The sequence below is a fragment of the Alnus glutinosa genome, chromosome 3 (genome assembly GCF_958979055.1).
Source record: "Alnus glutinosa chromosome 3, dhAlnGlut1.1, whole genome shotgun sequence".
Taxonomy (NCBI): Eukaryota; Viridiplantae; Streptophyta; class Magnoliopsida; order Fagales; family Betulaceae; genus Alnus; species Alnus glutinosa.
The window spans coordinates 21,762,073-21,783,875 of record NC_084888.1 but is presented as its reverse complement, the minus strand read 5'-3'; the positions used below and the strand labels follow the sequence as shown (position 1 = coordinate 21,783,875).

Genomic DNA, 21,803 nt, shown 5'->3' with positions numbered 1-21,803 from the left:
TCAATATAAAAGACTTTCTAAGACAAGATAAGAAATTCATAATGATTGAATATAAACATTAAGATCAATTCTCACAGTTATACAATCATTATGCATATAGAAAATGCCAAATTAAAATACAATTAAACCATTGTTACTTGGAAAAGGCTACATCAACACCCTTGTAAGAATTTTGCCGCTCATCGTGGTGCTGAGGTGGTGCTGAGATGGCCTCATGCCATATTCTTCTCCTCTTTAACTTGTCAAGCCCCCAAGAAGAATTTTCTGTCTAAAGCTAAGCACAAGCACCCATTTTCTTGAAGCTTAGGGGTCTATTTATAGAGACTAGGAGAGGCCTAGAGACTCTTAGAATTCTAGAAAAAATCATCTCTTGAGTTTTCTTGTCCAAGTAGGAGATTGAAACTTCAACCCAAGTAGGAAAATGATTCCAAATTCATTCAGAATTGCGGTCTTTTATTGTGAGGCGATTTTTGCATAGTAAATGTCCAAATTGGGAAAAATATATTTCTTACATATTTGTTTAATTTTTTATTAGCTTTCCAACGCCACCAATTTTATTGTAATCCAATATTTGAAGAAAACGTTATGATCAAAACATTGAGACATGTACATAATCTAAATTTGAATCCAATCCGATTTTGACTCATAGTGTTGAAATTCCGATTTAATCATTTACTTGATTTGATTAAACTTAACCACATTATATAGGTCTTCTATTATGATTGGTTAAGCTTAAACATATCTTCTAGGTCTTCTCAAAGTGTGCTTTAAGCCCAAAATTAATGAAATTAATTGCATCTTTATTTAAAACCTGAAAACAATAAAACAACATAAAATCAAAAAAATAACAATGCTAAAGAATTAACATATATAAGTTAAGGGGCTTGAATGTGCAACATTCGACGCTTATCAGTGCACATCCAAGCATAATATCACATAAAATAATCGATATCATATCTCAACTATACTCACATATGAGTCTTCCAAACCTTTGTGGAATACAGGTATACATGCACATCCAAGCATAACATCACATAAAACAATCGAATTCATATTTCAGCCAGACACGTATATAAGTCTTCTAAACCTTTGTGGAATACAAGTATATGTGCACTCCCAAATATGACATCTCATAAATCATCATATGCAAACTAGGCAGATAAAAATATACTTATGTTCTTTTCCATTGAAACTCATAGGTATATTAGTATGTCTAGCATGAAATACTTCATTAAAACATGTCACGCATTATCATCATGCTATGCATGCTCTTGTTCCATTTCGTGATTTCATAGTGCCTGCGGGACTTGAACCCCAGGTCTTGTTTCTCGATGCTAGTGGCACTTTAACCCACGGTCTTACACCTTGATGCATGTGGGACTTGAACCCAAGTTCTTCATTCGGCGTTCATGATTTCGTAACATGCTCATGCTCTCGTGCCATATATGCATCGTCTACATGCTTTCACACTTATGTAACTCTTATTATCATAGGCTTTTCATATTCTTTTCAACACGGTATGAATTCTTAATTCATCATAAAGCTAATAAAAATATATCTCAATCCACATTTGTTGTATTTATTCCTTTTGGTTGGACTAGCATAGTCTCTTTTTCTTTTGGGTTCATAATGGGCTGTACCTATTGTGTAAGCACTTGAGGAAGCCATGTACTATCACCTTATAAATGAATGGAGTTGGCCCATTAAACTTCATTAGGTCATTTGAAAATTAGGGTTGAGAGATTAGACTCCTCCGCACACACTACAAACAGGACGACAGCTAAAAAATTAGAGAGATGAGAAGCTCATCATCAAACAATGAAGGTACGCTTTTATTTTTGTTCATTCACATGCTATGAAGCAAGGCAGATTAATATGGATTATTTCTAACAATTGGTATCAGAGCAAATTTGTTCTTCTTCATGGCTGTGTTGAGTTGCGTTTCCTTTAAACTATGTTCTTCACCGTTTGAATTGTTTTTTTTTTTTTTTTAAAACAAAAAAAAAACAATGGAGTAGCGAACATTTTCCATTAAGGTGGGTTATGAGCGTCTATGGGGTTTTGTGTAGGCCATTGCTGGCTCTCTGATAGGTTTTGAATGTTGCATATTCAAGCCTCTTAATTTGTTATTGTTAAACCTTTATCTTTATTGTAATTTAACATTTTGCGTTGTTTTTGTGTTTCAAGCATTTTCAGGATGCTAAGGAAAAGGACAAGTGAAGCCATTAAATTTGAGCTTAGATTGATATTAATGCAATGAATTCTATATTTGTAGGAATTACAAAAAAGAAAAGAAAAAGAATGGAGTTGAAAGGACAAATTTGCAATGTTGTGGATGAAATAAAAGAAGAACAAATAAAAGCAAAGAAGAGCTATTACGTGTACAGGTGTAGGACCAAAAAGAAATTGAAGAGAGCCAAGTCGCTGAAAAGAGTCATCAATTACGTGGGACCTACAATTAATGAAGGAAGAAAAGAAAATAAAGAAGAAAAATCTGAGAAGAATCACCAATGAAGAGCTGTAGAGAAAATGAAAGAAGAAAAGATAAATAACAAAGAAGACCTTTGTTACCAATTATGTGGGACCTACGAAGAAAAAGAAAGAAGAGATTATTTGCAACAACAGAAGATAAAAGATTAAAAAAAAAAAAAACCCGCAGCTTGCGAAGAAAAAAAGGGTAATGCTTGGGTGAATTCCGGAAATTTTGCTTATCCATGGCATTGTTGTAATTAATATAATTACAACAATGTCATGGATAAGCAAAATTTCCGGAAGAAACCCTAGCACTGCAAGCAAAGAAAAGAAGAAAAGAAAGAGAAGAAATGGCAGCAGTATGGCACCGCAACATAGAAAAAAAAAAAAAAAGAGTAAAAGTTCCTTTTTTCTTTACGAAGAAAGGAGAGATTTTTTTCCTCTTATTTAAGCAGCTAGAGACAGAGTAATGAGGTAGATTTTTTTTGAGTTTTAGCCACACTCTTTTTTCTCTTTCACTGGAAACAGAGATTTTTTTTTTTTAGTTTTGAAACACTCTCTCGCACAGTGACGACGAGCAGCATAGGAGAAGAAGAGGAATAGAGGAAGGGACTTTTATGCATGGGATTTGTTCCTAATATTTAAGTTCTCTTTTATCCATGTATTTTCATTTATATTCTATCTTGTATTTTAACACTATGGGAGGCTAAATTCTCGACTAAGGTCGATGATGAAATCTCATTAATGAATTTCAGTAGTTATTTTTGAGATTTGATTTTGCCCAGAATGATGTTTAATTGAATGATTAAAATTGTTCTTTCTTCATATCAATTAATAGATGATGAATTCTGAATATGAGTTTAATCAAGTTTTTCTCATGATCTAGGATTATTTTTATTAATTGATTGCTTGGTTTATATTGTGATTTTAAAATTGGATATCTGTTGTGATTTTTTTTTTTTTTTTTTTTTTTTTTTTTTTACGGATATAATAAATGATTTGATTTTAATCTCTTTTAAAAGCGAAGAAGAACAATGCTTTAGATTTTTGTTAAGGATTTTAATGATGATATTTTCCCTAGTATCAAGATTAATTTGTAGATTATCGTGTAGAGTATGGGTAAAATCAATGATTAAGAATATATGTTGTCATAAATTAATAAGGTGGATTCCACAACCTTAGTTCTTTTTATCTTGAAAGTTTATTACTTCTATTATTTATTTTGTTTTGATTAATTGCATGTTTGAATTTATTTTTATTTCGAAACAACCATATTTCTTTTTTTGAACTAGATTAGGATTTATTTAGTTTAGATTTGATTAGTTCTCCTACGATTATACAAGTCCCTATGAGTTCGATCTCGCACTTGCTAAACTATACTTCGATACGGTTCGTGCGCTTGCAAGTGCGTTAAAATTTCACAACACTCACAATCAGAAAGAAGCGTGGATATTTTGTTCTATATCGCGGTTCAAGTGGTTTATACCCACATAAAACGCTCCCTGGTTGTCGCTTGCTTATTAGAGCAATGTAGATTGTGCAGTATTTTTTTTTTTAAGATTTCACGCTGCAGTATTGAATGTTTTGCTTTCAACTGTATTTTCTTTTTCTTTTTCTTTGGTCAATGAGGATTAAGGTTTAGGAGTGCAGGTTTTTGTTCTTTTTTCATTTCTTTTTTTGAAATTTGGTGCTCACATGATAATTGAAGGAAATCGGAAATATAAAAGGAGATATTTTTTTGTCCTTTTCAAATATAGATGTTGAACTTGCATTGTTTTGTGTTATGTCATGTGTATGACATAAACCAATTTCTTTTATGAGCAAACACTAAGGGTTCTTTTTAGGTTTGCACTCGGCAAAGTCGGATAATAAAAATAATGGGCAATTTTCTGATCCATTCAACACACTTTTAAGTGCAATTGCGCAAGTCTTTTGATACCCACAGAATCTCTCTCTCTCTCTTTTTTTTTTTGTAACCAGGAAGGCTTAGATTAGGCCATAGCTAATTAGTCCCAAAATTTTTATTGTTCGCAAAAATCTTAAACCTCTTTACTACAATGAAGCAATATTGGGCATCAAACATGATTGGATTGGTTATGTACCCACCTATCGTGAAACTAATCATGACAAATAATTGGGTTTTTTTTTTTTTATTGAAATTTTAGTGCAATATGGATAATGCTCTTGTGCATATGACCAATGGTTTAAATTGATTATGTACTCACCTATCGTGGGACGAATCATGATAAATCATTGAGCTGTTTCATTGATTATGTACTCACCTATCGTGGGACTAATCATGATAAATTGGGGTGATTATTTTGTGAACTGTAATTTTACTAAGGTCCATAAGGATAACTGATTTGCCCTATTGGCAAATCATTATTTTGGTAGGATGCTTAGGACGGTAAAGAAATTATTAAATACTCTGCACTTGATGACTAAGTCTTATCCTCTCGATAGCGGGTCATTTTAAGTCATTGTATTTAATTATTTTGTTTTATCATATGTATGAGTTCATTGTGTGTGGAACTCTAGCATAAAATTTTGAGATAAATAATTTGCGTAAGAGTCTATTATGCATGTGACTCTAGCATGAAAAATTTGATGACTATGAGTGCATGTTTTTATTTTTTACATGCATAATAAAGTCTTGTTGTGATGTTCTCAGTTTTAGAAAATCAAAGTTTGTCCCTCCTATTATCTGCCATCAAAACTCTGACGGGGACTAATTATGAAGATTGGTATGTGTCTCGCACTATCAATTTAGCTATCATGAATCTTGATTTGGCTTTGAGGGTTGAAGCACCTGCTGAACTTACCGAGAAAAGTTTTTTTTTTATTTTTTGGCTGCTGTTGGGGATAAGTTCACTAAGTTTGACAAAGCAGAGAAGGAAACTTTTATGAAATTGCTTACCACCACCACCACCACATGATGGTGTTAGTGGAGTTCGTGAGCATATTATGAAGCTCACTCATTTCTTCGAGGCAAATGAAGGTTGAGTTAGCAAACAGTTTTCTTGTGTAGCAAGTACTTGAGTCCTTACCATCTCAATTTGATGTCCTCCAGACCACCTACCATGCTCAGATAGATGAATGGAGCTTGAGTGAAATGACTGTTATAGTCACTCAAGAAGAAGAGGTGATGAAAAAGGGAAAGTCCCATGTTGTTTTATGATGACAAAAGATAGCGGACATTTTAAAAGAAAATTTTACTAAGGGGGACAACAGTGGCAACGAGACATATAAAGTAAGGAAATTCAGAAAGTTTTCTCAACAAACTGGCGTAGATATCTATTTGGAGCCTAAGAAAGAAGAATTCAAAGGAAAATGTAACTTTTGTCATGTGTATGGGCACGATAAGGAAAATTGCAAGAAATATACGGTTTGGTTAGAAAAGAAATGAATTACAAAGCACCAAAAAACTGAGTAATGGGGAGTTGAAGGTGAACATGGGAAACGGTGTGGAGGTTGAAGTTGAATACATTGGCACCGCAAAGCTTGTCTTGGCCTCTGGGCATTTTTTTGGATTTAGAAGGAGCCTTATCTCTATTTCTATTTTTGGACAAATGTTGATACTTTTTTGAGATTGGAAATGGAATGGTTATCATTTATAATAATTTTGTTGTGGTTGGTTATGGCATATTGTGTGATGGTTTATACATGATTGACTTGATGCACTCTTTATCTCATTTCTCTTCTAGTGTTTCTTTTGTTAATGTTGTGGTTGTTTCCAAGTGTAGTAGGAACATTGAGACTTCCTCTATGTTGTGGCACAAACATTTGGGCCATATTTCTAGGTCAAGAATTGAAAGGTTGATTAAAGATGGTATTCTTGTTAACCTAGATTTTTTTTTGATACTTGTGTTGATTGTGTTAAAGGAAAGATTGCTTCTAAATCTAGAAGACAAAAGGATGGGAGAAGTGAGAATGTCATAGAACTGATACACACTGATATATGTGGACCCATTATTCCTGCTGTTTTGGGAAACTATAGGTACTTCATCACCTTTATTGATGATTATTCATGTTATGGTCATTTTGAGGTTATTCGTGAAAAGTCGGAATCTTTAGAAGCCTTTAAAGTTTTAAGGCTACTCTTGAACTTCATAGAGATAAGAATGTTAAAGCTATAAGATCAGATAGAGGTGGTGAGTATTATAGGAGGTATGCTGAAACTGGGTAAAAATCTAAATGGGCATCTATCCGAAAATGTGTATATGGAGCAACCAGATGGTTTTCAGGTGAATGGTAAAGGACATATGGTGTGCAAGCTTAAAAGGTCGATTTATTGGCTTAAACAAGCTTCAAGGTAAGTGGGAGTAGATATGTTTTTCTTGTACTTTATGTGGATCATATATTGCTTGCAGCAAATGATAATGAGCTCTTGTTTGAAACTAAGCATATGTTGTCTTTCCATTTTTGATTTGAAGGACCTTGGTGAGGCCTCTTATGGATTAGGTTTACAAATGCTTCGTGACAGAACTAATGGTGTTCTTGAGTTGCCTAAGAAAACCTATATTGACTGAGTTTTGAGTAGGTTTCATGTGCAATCCTGCTTTCCTGGAAAGGCACCAATTGTGATAGGTGATGGAATTTCAAAGTCTCAATGTCCTCAAAGTGATAATGAAAGAACTCAGATGCAAGCAGTTCCATATGCATCAGTTGTGGACTGTTTAATATATGCTCAAGTGTATACATGACCTGATATTGCTTATGTTGTAGGTGTACTTGGGAAATACTTGAGTGATCCAGGTATAAGTCACTGGATAGTTGCAAAGAAAGTACTGAGATACTTGAAGGGCATTAAGGATTTTATGCTGACATATCGACGATCCAATATTCTTGATGTACTTGGATATTGCGATGCAGATTTTGCAAGTTGTTCAGATGATAATAGATCCACTTCTGGATAATTTTTATGATGGCAGGAGGAGCTGTTTTGTAGAAAAGTGTCGAACAGACGCCTACAATTTCCTCAACTATGGAGGTAGAATATATAGCTTGTTACTAAGCTTCATGTCAGGCTACATAGCTATAGAATTTTATCTCAGGGCTGGTTATCTTGGATACCATTGCAAAGCCGCTGAAGATATTTTGTAATAATTCTGCAACTGTTTCTTTCTCTCGAAACACTGGAAGCTCTTCGCGATTTGAGCATATTGATATAAAATATTTGTTTGTTAGAGAGAAAGTAGCTGTCTCACATATGTGTTGTGCGTAGTCCCACAAAACATATGTTAGTGGATCCGCTAACTAAGGGGTTGTCTCCTAGAGTGTTTCACGAGCATGTGTTTATTAGAGTCTTTTGTTCTATTGAGTTAGTGGGAGTTATGTGCGGTTTTTGTGTATCGTGAGTACTCATTTTGTGATCACTATTGTGCTATTTGTGTTGTACACTTGCATTCTATGTCTTGATCAGGTGATTGTAAGTGCTTGTTGTATGTTATGCATCCTCTCGATGTATTATAACTTGTCACTTGCAAACACTATTGGATCAGATTGTGTTTTGAAATGCTTATTTGCATTTGTTTTGTGTTTAAGTGACTTATGTTGTCCAAGTGGGAAATTGTTGTATTTATTCCTTTTGGGTGGACTAGCATAGTCTCTTTTCCTTTTGGGTCCATAATGGGCTGGACCTATTGCGTAAGCACCTGAGGAAGCCATGTACTCTTACCCTATAAATGAATGGAGTTGGCCCATTAGAGTTCATTAGGTTTTTTGAAAATTAGGGTTGAGAGACTAAACTCCTCCACACACACTACAAACAGGACGACGGCTTAAAAATTAGAGAGATGAGAAGCTCATCATCAAACAACAAAAGTACACTTTTATTTTTGTTCCTTCAAATGCTATGAAGTAAGATAGATTAATATGGATTATTTCTAACAACATTTTCATACTCATATCTTAAAGCCCATAAACCATCATCAAAATCATATCTCAACATCATTGAAAGTATTGAAAGCATTCTTAAGCATATATCATTCTAAAATATTATCGGCTCAAATTTAAAATAACTATAACATTTTGTATCACAAAATCATCGAAGTTTCGTATCTTTTCTCAGTGAGTTAAATACTCACCTAGGCTGCTTGATTGACGGCTTAAGAAGGGATTTCTAAAAAACGCCACACAATGTACCACAATGCAATACATTAGAACTAACTCAACAAATTTTTAACTCTAAATTCCACTTAGGTTTTTGATTTTCCCAATAGCCCCCAACCCATGGAAACTCATAGAATTTTTAAGGTTCCATTTGATAACCCAACAACTAATAACACTAACCCATAAGAAAATCTTAGGGTTAAACACAAAAACTACTAATTTATAATACTTAGTAAAAATCTAAGGTTTTGGGTCTTATCTTGATTTCTCAACAAAATGAAACTCAACGCTTGGAGACCATTTAGAACACCTTTAAACACAAAATACTTAGAGAAATTTGAGATATCAAGCTCAAACTTCCAAAGATAAACAAAAAAAATACAAGCAAAGCTAGGATTTTCAGATTTATCTCAAATCAATTGGTGAAAACAATGATTTCACGTCAAGGATCACGTTCCTCGTGTCGGATTTACATTTGGAGGCTTCAAACTACTAGAATCTAGGATTTAGTATCAAACCCTAGGGGGGGGGGAGAGAGAGAGAGAGAGAGAGAGAAATCGTGTGGAAAAAGAAAGAAGGAGAGAAAATGAGCTGGAGGAACTCGTCTAACAACTTAAGTCTTGACCTATCCGGATAGGTTAGTAAACCGTTCGGACACGTCTACGTGATACGTGCATCCAACACTCTCAGGTCGCACTGTTCGGAAGCATAAATGTCCTGTCCGAACACATGTGAAGAAATGAACTCTCGGCCAAAGCTGTCTGTACACGAAATTGTCCTGTCCGAACACATGTTGAACCGGGACTCTTGGTAAGATTTTTCTGCTAGCCGTTTGGACACGACAACGAACAAGACTCCACCACTTGACCTATCCGGACACCTAACCAAAAAATACTCTGATTTTAGGCAATTTCTAAATGTTCTTTCTTAATCTATTATGTGTTTTAAAGTTCTAATTAATGTCTTGGACGTTACACTTACACCCGATTTTGATTGTTTGACTACGCTTGCAAAAGCTATTACTTGAGTTGGATGGCTTGCTGCCTTGACGAGAACATCCTAGACTAATGTAATGTGCATATCCACTTTCATCTGATTTTTTCTTCTTCTGTACCACACCAAAACCCTCTTGCTTTGCATAACTGCTATAATAATCACGAAGTCCTCTATGGAGCTAAATATCATCACTTCCTTATGTTCCTTAACATTTTACTTCATTTATGAGCTTGAGCTTGGAACTGTAATTGTCCACACTATCTTTCAACTGTTCCTCAGCTACAGTTTCATCACCATCTATACCAGGACGAATAAAACATAGTTTAGAGGACCCAACTATGAGTAATCACATCACTCAAAGAATGTTACAAAAATTAAAAGTAAGAATAAAAGGCCCAATATACCATTTTAAGGGACCATTTTGAGGGGCACAACATCATCAAATTGTTCATGTGTCAACGTATGATCATCTTAGCACTGTGAAATCAAGGCTGATTGTGACAAGTCCATTTAGAAGTTATTCAAGAAAAAAATAAAATAAAATTGATGATCGGTACAAAGTAGGTGTTCATTGTGACCTCCAGAAAATTGCAATCCAAAGTTCAAAGGGGCAATAAAAACCACCATGAAAGCTCCTATAACTTTCATCCAATTATACAGCATCATTTAAGAACATTAATTTAATCTTTTCAGAAGACACTAAAAGACATGAGGTTTTAAATATTCCATCTGTAGTTTCAAGACTTGACAAAGGTTAAAACATCTAAAAAATTTGTTCAAATATGTTCCATGAACTTTCATAAAAATACTCATTTACATTTGTTAGAATATTAACTAAATGATTAAATTCATCATTTCCTATTAGTTTGAGCTTTTGAGACAGCTAATGATTTAACATGATATCAAAGTAGACGTCTTGAATTTGAACTTGACGTTACAATTTACCATCTATTTCATTTAAATATTCCATATGTTAAGTCTCACTTGTTAAGAAGCAATTTGAACCTACAAACGAGAGAAAGTGTAGAATGTTAATTAAATAATTAAATTTACTATTTCTTGTCAGCTTAAACTTTTAGAACAACTGGTTATTTAATAATAGTTAAACACCTTAATTGTCTACATAGTTGTTTAATGTGGTTTAAAGTATGTTACACAAATCTCTTGGATTTATAACAACACATATTTCTTTGTTAATGTCTGCCATTTCCAGTGTTGATTACTCTGATTCCAACTCAATAGTGCAATTAGATGTTAGAGATATCATATAGACCAATATACCACACCTGGCCAAGCTGACATGATAGCCCCATTAATGGCCTACATAGTTTAATCAACCTGTTAGTACAGCCGCTAAAAGTTTTTTGGCTATTCACAATGTTAGATTCATGCTGATTCTATAGGTAGAAAAATTGAAAACTTGGGAACCACATCAAGTTGTGTCATGATCCACTCAAGACTGTCTTACAAAAATATTTTATACCAAGAGCCAGCTTTTGCCTCTCTCACATTTTAATCATACATGAGACATCATTATTATTATAGTATGACCAGCTTGTGTAACAGTTCCCTAAACTGTTACGGAATTTAACAAGAAATATGAAAATGGAAGTAGATTTGAGAGGGAAAAGATGAACAATTGAAAGAGAATCAAATAGTAACGATAATGGCAAATTCGAGATTGCCGGTCTCCTTAGCAACATTCGAGAGTGCTAATCTCCTCTTGTTCCAAGAACAATACAAATGATCCAAGATGCTTCTCTCAGCCTTCTCTTCTCTATTTATACAACTCAAGACTCAACTAACATAACAGCTAACTAACTAGCTTGTAACCACTACGTTCAACTAATCAAGTGACTAACTAACCAACTATTTCACTTATTACAATTCAACCCCTCCGGCTACTAAGGACTTGTTACATTACCCACCCCTTTTAAGCACCTTGCCCTCAAGGTGCAGGTTGAACAAAACAAAAAATGTAAGCCCTCATTGCCCTTAAACGTATCCTGGAAAGCATAAGACGCAGCACACCATATGCAAAAGCAACCCAAAGATTAAATCTGCAACCAAAAGACTCTGGCAGCTACTTCCTCCTCTAGACTCAATTGCACGACTTTGACACCAATGTTTTCTTGTAACCGCATATTGGATTGGAATGTTGCTTCCCTATTTCTTCTTCCTTGTTCTAGTAGTACTCGTTCCCCTCCTGGATCAAAAACCTCGTAGTCACACCCTAGGAAATATACACTATAAATCATCCCTACAGATTTGGGGATACAGCACTCCACTTGACCGGGTGATTGGAGCCAAATGTAACTCTCCTCCTCTATTGCATTCCAAGCCCCATTTCCCATGCCAGCTTCCTTTTCTAGGCTTCCCTTATCACGGGCTCCATCTTTATGAACACTCCATGGTATGATTGAGCTCGGGTGTACCAACGTGCATCTAAAAAAAATAACATAAAATGCAGTAAGCCAGAAATTCCTCCGAAAGTCTCTAGTGCGTTGATAGTTGTCCTCCACTGTTTCATATTTACTTAACATTTCACTAACCAAGGTTGGCAAGGCACGTGAGATTGTCTCCTTCAAGAAAAATCTCCTCTTCCCAAAAGCCAAGACAATAGCTGTACAAGTTGACTCTGAATTCAACTCTCCACTTCCATTTTCAATGTAGAGAACACAGCTGGCACTCCATGAAAGAGCACATCTGGCACTCCATGGAAAAGGTGAATCAAGGTTGTGCCACGTTTTTCCTTGAGAATGTTGAAAAGACCCATCAATATCATTTACACCGACACTCAGCTTTGAGCTCACCATCTGAACGATGGCTCCTTGAAGATCACGGCGTCTGTCCTTCCAACACCATCAGTGCCACAAGTCAAACACAACCATTGTAGAGAGGCTTGCTCGCATGGCAGAAGAGAATCTGCCGTTGCTCACTTCTTCGCCAACAACAACGTACCTTAGTGGCTCGGAAGTTTCTTCAAGCTTCCTATCCTCCACGTCAAGCTCAAACTTAATTCTAAACTCCTTTTCATGTTGTATCCAATAATGACCATTCCTGGAATCTTGATGACCATCTTTAGAGGCAACTGGAAAAGAAACTGATTCAGCAGTCTCTAAGTGAAGCCTTTGCAGCTTGAGACCACCGGCAGCATGTGATACCACCTCTCTCCATCGCCATTTGTGCTTCAGCAGCACAAAATCCTCTCCAATCTCATCCCGCCTTTTATAATGAAGCTTCTTTGCACATCTTTCACAAGTTACCAACTGCCCAAGGTTTTGTTTGTTTTCTCCAGCTTTAGAATAAGAAATTTTTTTCTCGTAACTTGTTAAGCCATCCAAGAAGACGTCTTTGTCCAGCTCAAAACGGCACCGTGCATCTTTTTCTTCTTCCCCTTGCTTCCACTTCCATCTATGCTTCCGAACCACCAATTCCAACTCTCCCGGCCTTTCATCAAACACGTGCTGCTCATTGATATCACCATCCACCAGAATTGGAAATGGCTTACCTAAGAAAGATTCTGATTCTTTCGGTTGAGGAATTTCATCAAGCAGGTGATAGGCATCTCCAACCGCATTTATGGCTTCTCCACCTTTCTTCTCCTCTTCTCCTTTCTCGTGGTAGGTAGTTGCAACAGGATCTGTTTCTGATTCGGGAATTGTTGTGTGTGTTGTGCCTTCATTTGAATCTGTTTCTGGAGAAATTTTTTCAGTCTTCTCCTCTTCTTCGGTCGTGAATTCCTCTTGGTTTTCTACCTCCTTAGGAACTAAATCTGTTAATTGCTTCTCCACTAGAGATTCTGAACATTTTGGTTGGGAAATCTCATCGAACAGAAGGTAAGGAGCTTCAACCGAATCAGTTGCTTCTTCATCTCTTTTCTCCTCTTCTCCTTCCTTGACATTTTCTAGGTATTTTTCCTTCTCAGGAACTGATTCTTGTCCGAATCGAAGGTGAATGAGTCGCACAAACTTCTCCCAATTAGCATCCATTGTAAAAACTCCATTTCTCTCCATTGTTTCCAACCAAGTTAGAGCCTCACCTTCCATGTAATATGAGGCCATCATATATTTGTGAAGATCATTGGGAGTATTATAGTAAAGGAAATTTTGCTGAAGCTGGAACATCCAAACCGAGAGGTTTTTTCCATCAAAATGGTGAAGATCCATAGATCTAGGGTTTGGAAATAAACAAAATATAAAATCAGTGGATCTAGGCTCTGATACCAATTGTAACAGTTCCCTAAACTGTTACGGAATTTAACAAGAAATATGAAAATGGAAGTAGATTTGAGAGGGAAAAGATGAACAATTGAAAGAGAATCAAATAGTAACGATAATGGCAAATTCGAGATTGCCGGTCTCCTTAGCAACATTCGAGAGTGCTAATCTCCTCTTGTTCCAAGAACAATACAAATGATCCAAGATGCTTCTCTCAGCCTTCTCTTCTCTATTTATACAACTCAAGACTCAACTAACATAACAGCTAACTAACTAGCTTGTAACCACTACGTTCAACTAATCAAGTGACTAACTAACCAACTATTTCACTTATTACAATTCAACCCCTCCGGCTACTAAGGACCTGTTACAGCTTGAAATTTCACATTAAGATTCTCAGAAGTGCCAGACTTGCCACAGTTTTTTCAAATCTAAAAGCTTTGAGAATATTAATTTCCAATTGCGAGTTTCTTAAAACTACCCAAGCCACTTGAGCAAAAATGTAGAAGCTACTTAATCTCTTTTTGCATTTTTATATAAACTTAGAACCAAAATTTACATACATACTCAAAAATATAAATTGATGTGCATGCTCAGTACATCAAGATACGCATCAATACTAAGAGAAAATGTGCAACCTTTTATGTTCTAACCTCATAGATCGTGTTATTAGGATTGATGTTGTCTTGCCAAATGACTTGCACATTTCAAAGAGAAGTTGTTTCAGTTAATCAATGTATTAAACTATCATTGAGTTTCTCAAGTGAAACAGACATCCATGCTAGAGATAAGTTCATTCATGCAGCAATGATCTGGAAAGAAAATCCAGGGCCCAAACAGCTATGAATAATAATAATAAAAAAACCCATGAGAGAGAGAGAGAGAGAGAGAGAGAGAGAGAGAGAGAGAGAGAGGCGATGCGGTCGGTGGGGGATGGAGATGGTGGAGGTGGGGGAAAGTTTGAGAGATTTTGAAATTTTGGGAGATAGGTTTTCCGAAAATGGGGGGAAGGTAACTTCTTCACGCGTTTTCTGTAATTTTTATTTATTTTTTAAATAAGGCTGCAACGTGGGATTGGTGTTGATGCTGGTCTCACACTAGTCTCACGGATATCACACTTCCTTTCCCTTAGGGCTGGCAATTTTGACGTGACCCGACAACCCGACATGAAATTAACGGGTTTGGGTCATAAATGGGTTGACCAGTTTATGACCTGTTTAACTCAGTTTGGCGGGTCGGGTGGCGGGTGACCCGCCAGACACGATTAACTTTTTTTTTTAGTCATAAAGAAAATCTTCTGAACTTTTTCACCTCCCAATGTAATTACTCTGTTTTTTTCTTTTAGATATTAGAGTTGAATGACGAAGATAGGCATGTCAAACTAACCTGCGTTGGACCCAATCTGATGGATAATGAGCATATTTGTAGGTCATTTAAGGAATCAAGAGTGGACAATTATGATATAGTTTTTTGTATTTATAAATTTGTAATGATGATGTATTTTTTTTTTTTTTTTTTGTTATTTGATTAGACAATTAAGCATATTAAGTGATTGGACATAAATCAAACTTTGACATTGCCTAACACAGCAATATAGTGTTTGAATCCACAACTTACTGATTTATTTTTCTTCTTAACATTAGTGTGTGACTAGTTAAAAGCATTTACTTTGAAGTAACAGGACTGTCAAGACTGTATTTGTTGCTGTGCTGTTGATGTAATTTGTATCAGTTTCTCTTGTTCTTTCAATTTTTTGGGTATTCTTTTGAATCAACCAATTGTTGATACCTTTATTCCTAGTATTTTAAGTGAATCAACGGGTCTGAAGAATGATTTTGCTCCTAGTATTTGTGCGCAAATTAGCGGATTCAATATTGTTTATCCTTTCTTTTACAAGATCTAATTCTTCCTAAGTGTTTTCCTACATCAGTTGGTATAAGAGCCAACTCTCTCCTTGCATTAGTGTTGCCTGGGGCTGCCACCTTGCTGAGTTGCTGTCCCCATGTTAATATTACATGACATAAGTGTATCACTGTGTATGGCTATTGGAAAATCCAAAGTGGTGGACTTCTTTTGGAAATAGATAAGCTGACATTTGGATTTGTATTTGCACAATTAATATGCTTAATTGTCTAAAAAAATAAAAAAATAAAAAATAAAAATAAAAGAAAAAGAAAAAAATGCACTTTTAAACTAAACGGGTCGTGTCGGGTCGACATACGACCCATTATGCTAAACAGGTTTCACGGGTCATGTGTCGGGTCGACATACGACCCATTATGCTAAACAGGTTTCACGGGTCATGTTGGGTGACCCGTGAAATTGTTGTGTTCGTGTCGTGTCTGGAGCCCTGACCCGTTAACATAAACAGGTCGTGTTTGGGTCTACCTTAAACGGGTCACGAGTCTTAATGAGTCGTGTCGGGTACCTGTTTTGCCAGCCTTACTTTCCCTCATTCCTCCTCTTTTTTGACTTTTGAATGAGCAACTAGTAAATAAGAAATGATATTTTGCCATTTAAAGACCCAATTATAGACTCTTTTTTTTTTTAAATTTTTTTTTTTTTTTAAAAAAAAAAACTACAAAATTGGACCCTAACCTATTTATATGATTTTGTGATTTTTTGTTTAATAAAAAAGTTAATAATTGTATCAATAGTTATGTCGTGGGTGACAATATGTCATATCTCCTGGTAAATAGAGGAAGCCCTTCCCTCTCATACAAATTGGGCCTTGGGCCCCATTCAGGCCCATTATTTTTCACAGCACATATATGCTATAAAACTTTCCAATCAACGGCTAAGATTCACCTTCATATAGAAAACCGAATCTTCCCCGTCGGATCACCCGAGCCAAATCGCACACAAACCCTACAAAACCCTACTTTCGCTCCCGGCACCTCTGTCCGCTGGGAAAACCCTACCTTTAGGTTTCGAGTCCCACCCTCCGCAGAGCTCAGAGACCTTAGTTCGGTGAGTTCCTTTCAGATCTTAGCTCCTTCTACGTAATCTCACTCTCGCAATTGATTTCAATTTTGCTGATCTCTAAATTTTAAGCATTATATGAATCGGGTTCCTAACTGTATTAAGCCTTTTAGGCGTTTATATTTTGTTTTCAGCTTGCTGGATTTTGATTTATGTCTGTTTGAGTGCTGGGAAAATTAAGTTCCGATGAATCTGCTTTTAAGTTTCTGCTTCCCGTCTATTTTTGCTTGGAAAACTGAAGGAAAATTAAGCTTTGTATTTTTTGTTATTTATCGGCGTGCATTATTATTTTTGGATGAATGTCGTGCATTATTATTATTTTTTATTTTGAATAAACATATAATAAGCGAAATACTTCCTTCAGCTAAAGTTAAATTAATGAGTTAGGCTTAGATGAGGTAAGGTTGCAACATTTTCTTGGCATTGACCAAGCAAACTTCTAGTTTTGACACATTTTTGGCTGCTCTGAAAATTCATGAATAGTGAATCTTTTAGTATTATTATGTTTTTTCGGGTATTCATTTCTGTAGGGCAAGTAATTAGTTTTTTTTTTTTTTTTTTTTTTTTTTTTTTTTTTTTTTTTTTTTTTTTTTTTTTTTTTTTAAAGCAGGGCAAATAATTAGTTAAATATTTGTCAAAGGCAATTACTTGGTGGTGACGTTGTTTGGGAAATGAGTTAGATTAAAAAAAAAAAAATCATTTTTGCCTTCAATTTCTCTGTAGGTGCTTAACATAGTTTGTTTTAGGTTCAATTTGGCCATTTAATTTCCATCTGAGAAAAAATTAAATGGAAATTAAATTAATAATTAAGCAAAATTCTTCCTTCAGCTAAAGTTAAATTAATTAGTTAGGCTTAGATGAGATAAGGTTGCAACATTTTCTTGGCATTGACCAAGCAAACTTCTAGTTTAACACATGTTTGGCTGCTGTGAAAATTCATGAATAGTTAATCTTATAATATTATTATGTTTTTTTGGGTATTCATTTCTGTAGGGAAAATTAGTTAAATATGTGTAAAAAGCAATTACTTTGTGGTGAAGTGGTTTGGGAAATGAGTCGGTTAGATTTTTAAAAAACTTCATTTTTGCCTTCAATTTCTCTGTAGGTGCTTAACACAGTTTGTTTTAGGTTCAATTTGGCCATTTAATTTCCATCTGAGAAAAAATTATAGCTGTTATTCATTTTTTACTTCTATTATCGTTTAAAATTTATTGCATGACTATTCTATGTCATTTTTGTCACAAGTTCTTGCCTATGGTGAATGAAGAATTTGTCTAATTGTTTTTTAGTTTATTTAACCACTTAATGGTTGATGATTCAAAGGACAGGATGAAATAGCTTCTTTGAAGTATGTGCTTTTTTGGTTTTCAACTTGGATGTAGTAAAAAATTCAACTATTTTAATTACCCTAACAATAAAATTGTGGAATTCCAACTTTTGTTGCTCTCCTAGAGCCCATTTTCTAGGCAATGAAATGGAATAATTCATTGTGTATGCTTGGAAGTGATTTTGAGCTGATATGTTTTTAGTAAATTTATGGTCGGTACTTAAAAAAAAATTATATGCATAAGAAATATTTGTTGTGAACTTGGAACTTTGAATTTTCATTCCATTTTTTTGATATTTTTTCTGCAGACATGGGTGAAGAGGCAGTCAAGGCAGTGATTCCAGAGTCACTCTTAAAGAAGAGGAAGAGGGAAGAAGACTGGGCTTTGGCAAAGAAACAAGAGCTTGAAGTGACAAAAAAGAAGAACACAGAGAACCGAAAGCTAATTTTCAATAGAGCCAAGAAGTATGCGAAGGAGTATGAGGAGGAGGTATATATTAGTTATTTGTACGCTCATTTAGTGCATGATGGTTCTCTGATTATTGAATTTTGTTGGCTATTCAGGAAAAGGATCTGATTAGATTGAAGCGTGAGGCGAAGCTGAAAGGAGGATTTTATGTTGACCCTGAGGCTAAGTTATTGTTCATCATTCGTATCCGTGGGTATGTTCTCATGTTAGATTACACTGTTACATGTATCTTAATGTTAAATGTGCTGGTTCTTATATTTGTTGAACTTGGGACTTACAGTATCAATGCCATGCACCCAAAGACAAGAAAGATTTTGCAGCTCTTGCGTCTGAGACAGGTAGCATAACAACTCTAAGCCCTTGAGAGTACTGCATCAAATCAATCCCTTGAATACAAGGAATGGTGTTACATTATGATATCTGCTTACTGAGGTTTTGTATATATATATATATATATATATATATATATATATATATATATATATAAATTTTTGTGTTGGTCGTGATTCCTATTTGAAGGGCAGGGTGGGTTCAGATTCAAGGCTTTATCGTTTTGGGTATTTGTGGTACGAGGGATTTTGTTTTTCAAGGTGTTAGGTCTAAGCTCCCTAATAGTTGAGGCAAGGCCTAGAACCTTTTGAGGCGAAACCAATACCTCTATTGTCCAGTTTTTTTGGTGTAAGCACCTTTTTTGTTTTGAACGTTGAGATCTTTAAATAAACATCAATTAAACAGTATGCCTATTGGTATCTTGTTGACCAGTGTCAAACTTAATATCTCTTTACAATTGCCAAAAGGCTTTGAATAAGCTAAGCTGAAACCAACTTTGGTTACTTTTTACAACTGTGGCATGATATACTGTTTTCTTGCACTATGTCTGAATTCTATTTCCAGCCAGCAACATAGGTACCAGAATGATACTTTTGAAAAATAAATGATACCAATACCTTGGTGTTTCTGGGCTTTAAAATGAAACCATGCATTGTACAGAGATCTGCCAATCGAAAATAATCACAGTGAAATTTATTTTTCATAGTTTTAATAATTGGGTATTGAAACTATGAAATTTGTCTCAAGGAATATGGTCAAATTATTAAAAACAAGTGTTATCAGTAATTGGGAGCATGATGATGGAAAAAGCAGATGTAGTAGGCATTGCTTTTAGTGGTGAACTAAACATGTTTGTTGATATGGCTTTAAGTGGTTTTGGTATGATAATGGTTTGCCTACTGTGTGGATGTTGATTTAGTGCCTTATTTACAGAAAATGCTCTTTCTTTCATCTTCATGTTTTGATTATTCTTTTTTAAACAGATCTTCAATGGCGTCTTTTTGAAAGTGAACAAGGCTACAATGAATATGCTTCAGAGGGTTGAGCCTTACGTGACTTATGGGTGTGTCTCGTACTCTCTCTTTCTCTCTCCCCCTGCTCTATTATGCTTCTATTGAGATTGTATGTGTTAAACTTTGTGCCATGTTTTGTTAACTGGATTCACGTGATCATAGATATCCCAACTTGAAGAGCGTGAGAGAACTGATTTATAAGAGGGGATATGGAAAATTGAACAAGCAGAGAACTGCATTGATTGACAACTCCATCATTGAACAGGTTCGTGTTCTCGTGCTAGTACTGTGTTGAAAGTATATGCTTTGTTGCTTACATGCCATAATGTCATCACAGGCTTTGGGCAAGTATGGCATTATCTGCATGGAAGATCTCATCCATGAGATCATGACAGTTGGACCTCACTTTAAGGAGACAAACAATTTCCTGTGGCCATTTAAACTCAAGGCCCCCTTGGGTGGTCTAAAGAAGAAAAGGAACCACTATGTTGAGGGAGGAGATGCTGGAAATCGTGAGAACTACATCAATGAGCTAATCAGAAGGATGAATTAGACTTTGGCTTTATTTGTTAGTCAGAGGATTCTATGGTTCACTCTTGTTTCTGAATTTTAATTTCAGAAAGTTTTGTTGCAAGTGTTGCCTTTTTAGAAAGTAGTTACAATTTGTCGGTGCTCCCTAGTGCTTAATATACATATATTTTTAGTACTATTTACTATTTAGTACTAATTATGTTGTTCTTTTGTGATTTAATAGCAGTTGTTGAGTACTATTTGTATTATGTGCTTCAGTTGTGACTAGTACGCCACTTATGTATCATACATACATTAGGAAGTATGCTATGAAACCATTTTTGCTGCTTTCATGGCTAGGATCTCTTGAAAAATATCAAATTGCCACCTCATTTAAAATACAGCAACTTAACTCTAATGACCAAGTAATTAGCTGAAAAACAGAAAATATTCACACAAATTCAAAGGGTTTGTTTGGGTATTCGATTTTTTTGTATTATATTATATTATATTTAATTTTTTTAAATCTGATAAGACTTGATTTTTAAAATTATGTTTAGATGATTTAAAAAATTTGAAATGAATTGAATTAGTAAAAATATATATAAAAATGATTTATTATCATTATTATAAAACTAAAAAATTGATTTAAAAAAGAAAATGAGGGTGGTTTTCAAACCGCCTCATAGGGGATGATCGGCCATTCTCAAATTAGATGGGGTGGCTGAGCCACCCCTGAAAATGCTTAGTCGCCAAGCCATCACCCAGGGGATGAATCGACCACCCTTGAATCTAATGGGCGTAGCTCGACCACCCCCTTATTTTGGGGGTGGATCAGACAAGGGGGTCAAGCAACCCCTGAAATCACTCGGGGGTGGCAAACCCACCCTTGCACACCTGAGAGTCTTTCGACCACCACCCCTAAACGCTCAAGGGTGGTCGAGTTTTATTTATTTATTTTTTTGATTTATTCTTTTGAGTTGGGTTAAATTTTTTTGAGTTGAGTTAAAAATGGGTCGAATATAATTTTAATTTAAAAAACCAACCCAAACAACTTTTTTAAATATATTAAAATATAGGGTAAAATACCTTATTGGTACCTGAGTTTTAGGCATTTTTAAATTTAGTATCTGAGTTTTCATTTGTTTTATAGGTGGTACCTAAGTCAGGAGTAAAAATTTGTTTGGTACTTCTGTTACATTTTCTGTCCAAATATTAATGGTCTGTCACGTGTCAACCGCTGAAGTTGACACGTGGCACTTAAAAAATAAAAATTTAAAATTTAAAATTTAAAAATTAATTAAAAATAATAAAAAAATTAAAAAAAGAAAAGAAGGCCAATAGGGGTGAAAAGGCGGTTACGGTTAGTGGTT

The 21,803-nt window shown here is 35.1% G+C and overlaps 1 protein-coding gene across 1 annotated transcript; it reads left to right on the top strand.

The window, feature by feature from the left end:
- The first annotated feature begins 16,617 nt into the window (after window positions 1-16,617).
- LOC133863593 (large ribosomal subunit protein uL30w) lies at window positions 16,618-20,699 on the top strand. Its single transcript, XM_062299611.1, has 7 exons — window positions 16,618-16,769; window positions 18,417-18,598; window positions 18,673-18,770; window positions 18,858-18,915; window positions 19,891-19,970; window positions 20,083-20,185; window positions 20,258-20,699. The coding sequence occupies exons 2-7, from the start codon at window positions 18,419-18,421 to the stop codon at window positions 20,471-20,473; spliced, it is 735 nt and encodes a 244-aa protein (XP_062155595.1). The 5' UTR covers window positions 16,618-16,769; window positions 18,417-18,418; the 3' UTR covers window positions 20,474-20,699.
- Window positions 20,700-21,803: the final 1,104 nt, after the last annotated feature.

Bases quoted from the DNA above. Each gene is read 5' to 3' on its own strand.
- LOC133863593 (XM_062299611.1), top strand. From the start codon at position 18,419: ATGGGTGAAGAGGCAGTCAAGGCAGTGATTCCAGAGTCACTCTTAAAG. The intron at 18,771-18,857 runs GTATGTTCTCAT...TGGGACTTACAG, and splicing joins TTCATCATTCGTATCCGTGG to TATCAATGCCATGCACCCAA. The intron at 18,916-19,890 runs GTAGCATAACAA...TTTTTTAAACAG, and splicing joins AGCTCTTGCGTCTGAGACAG to ATCTTCAATGGCGTCTTTTT.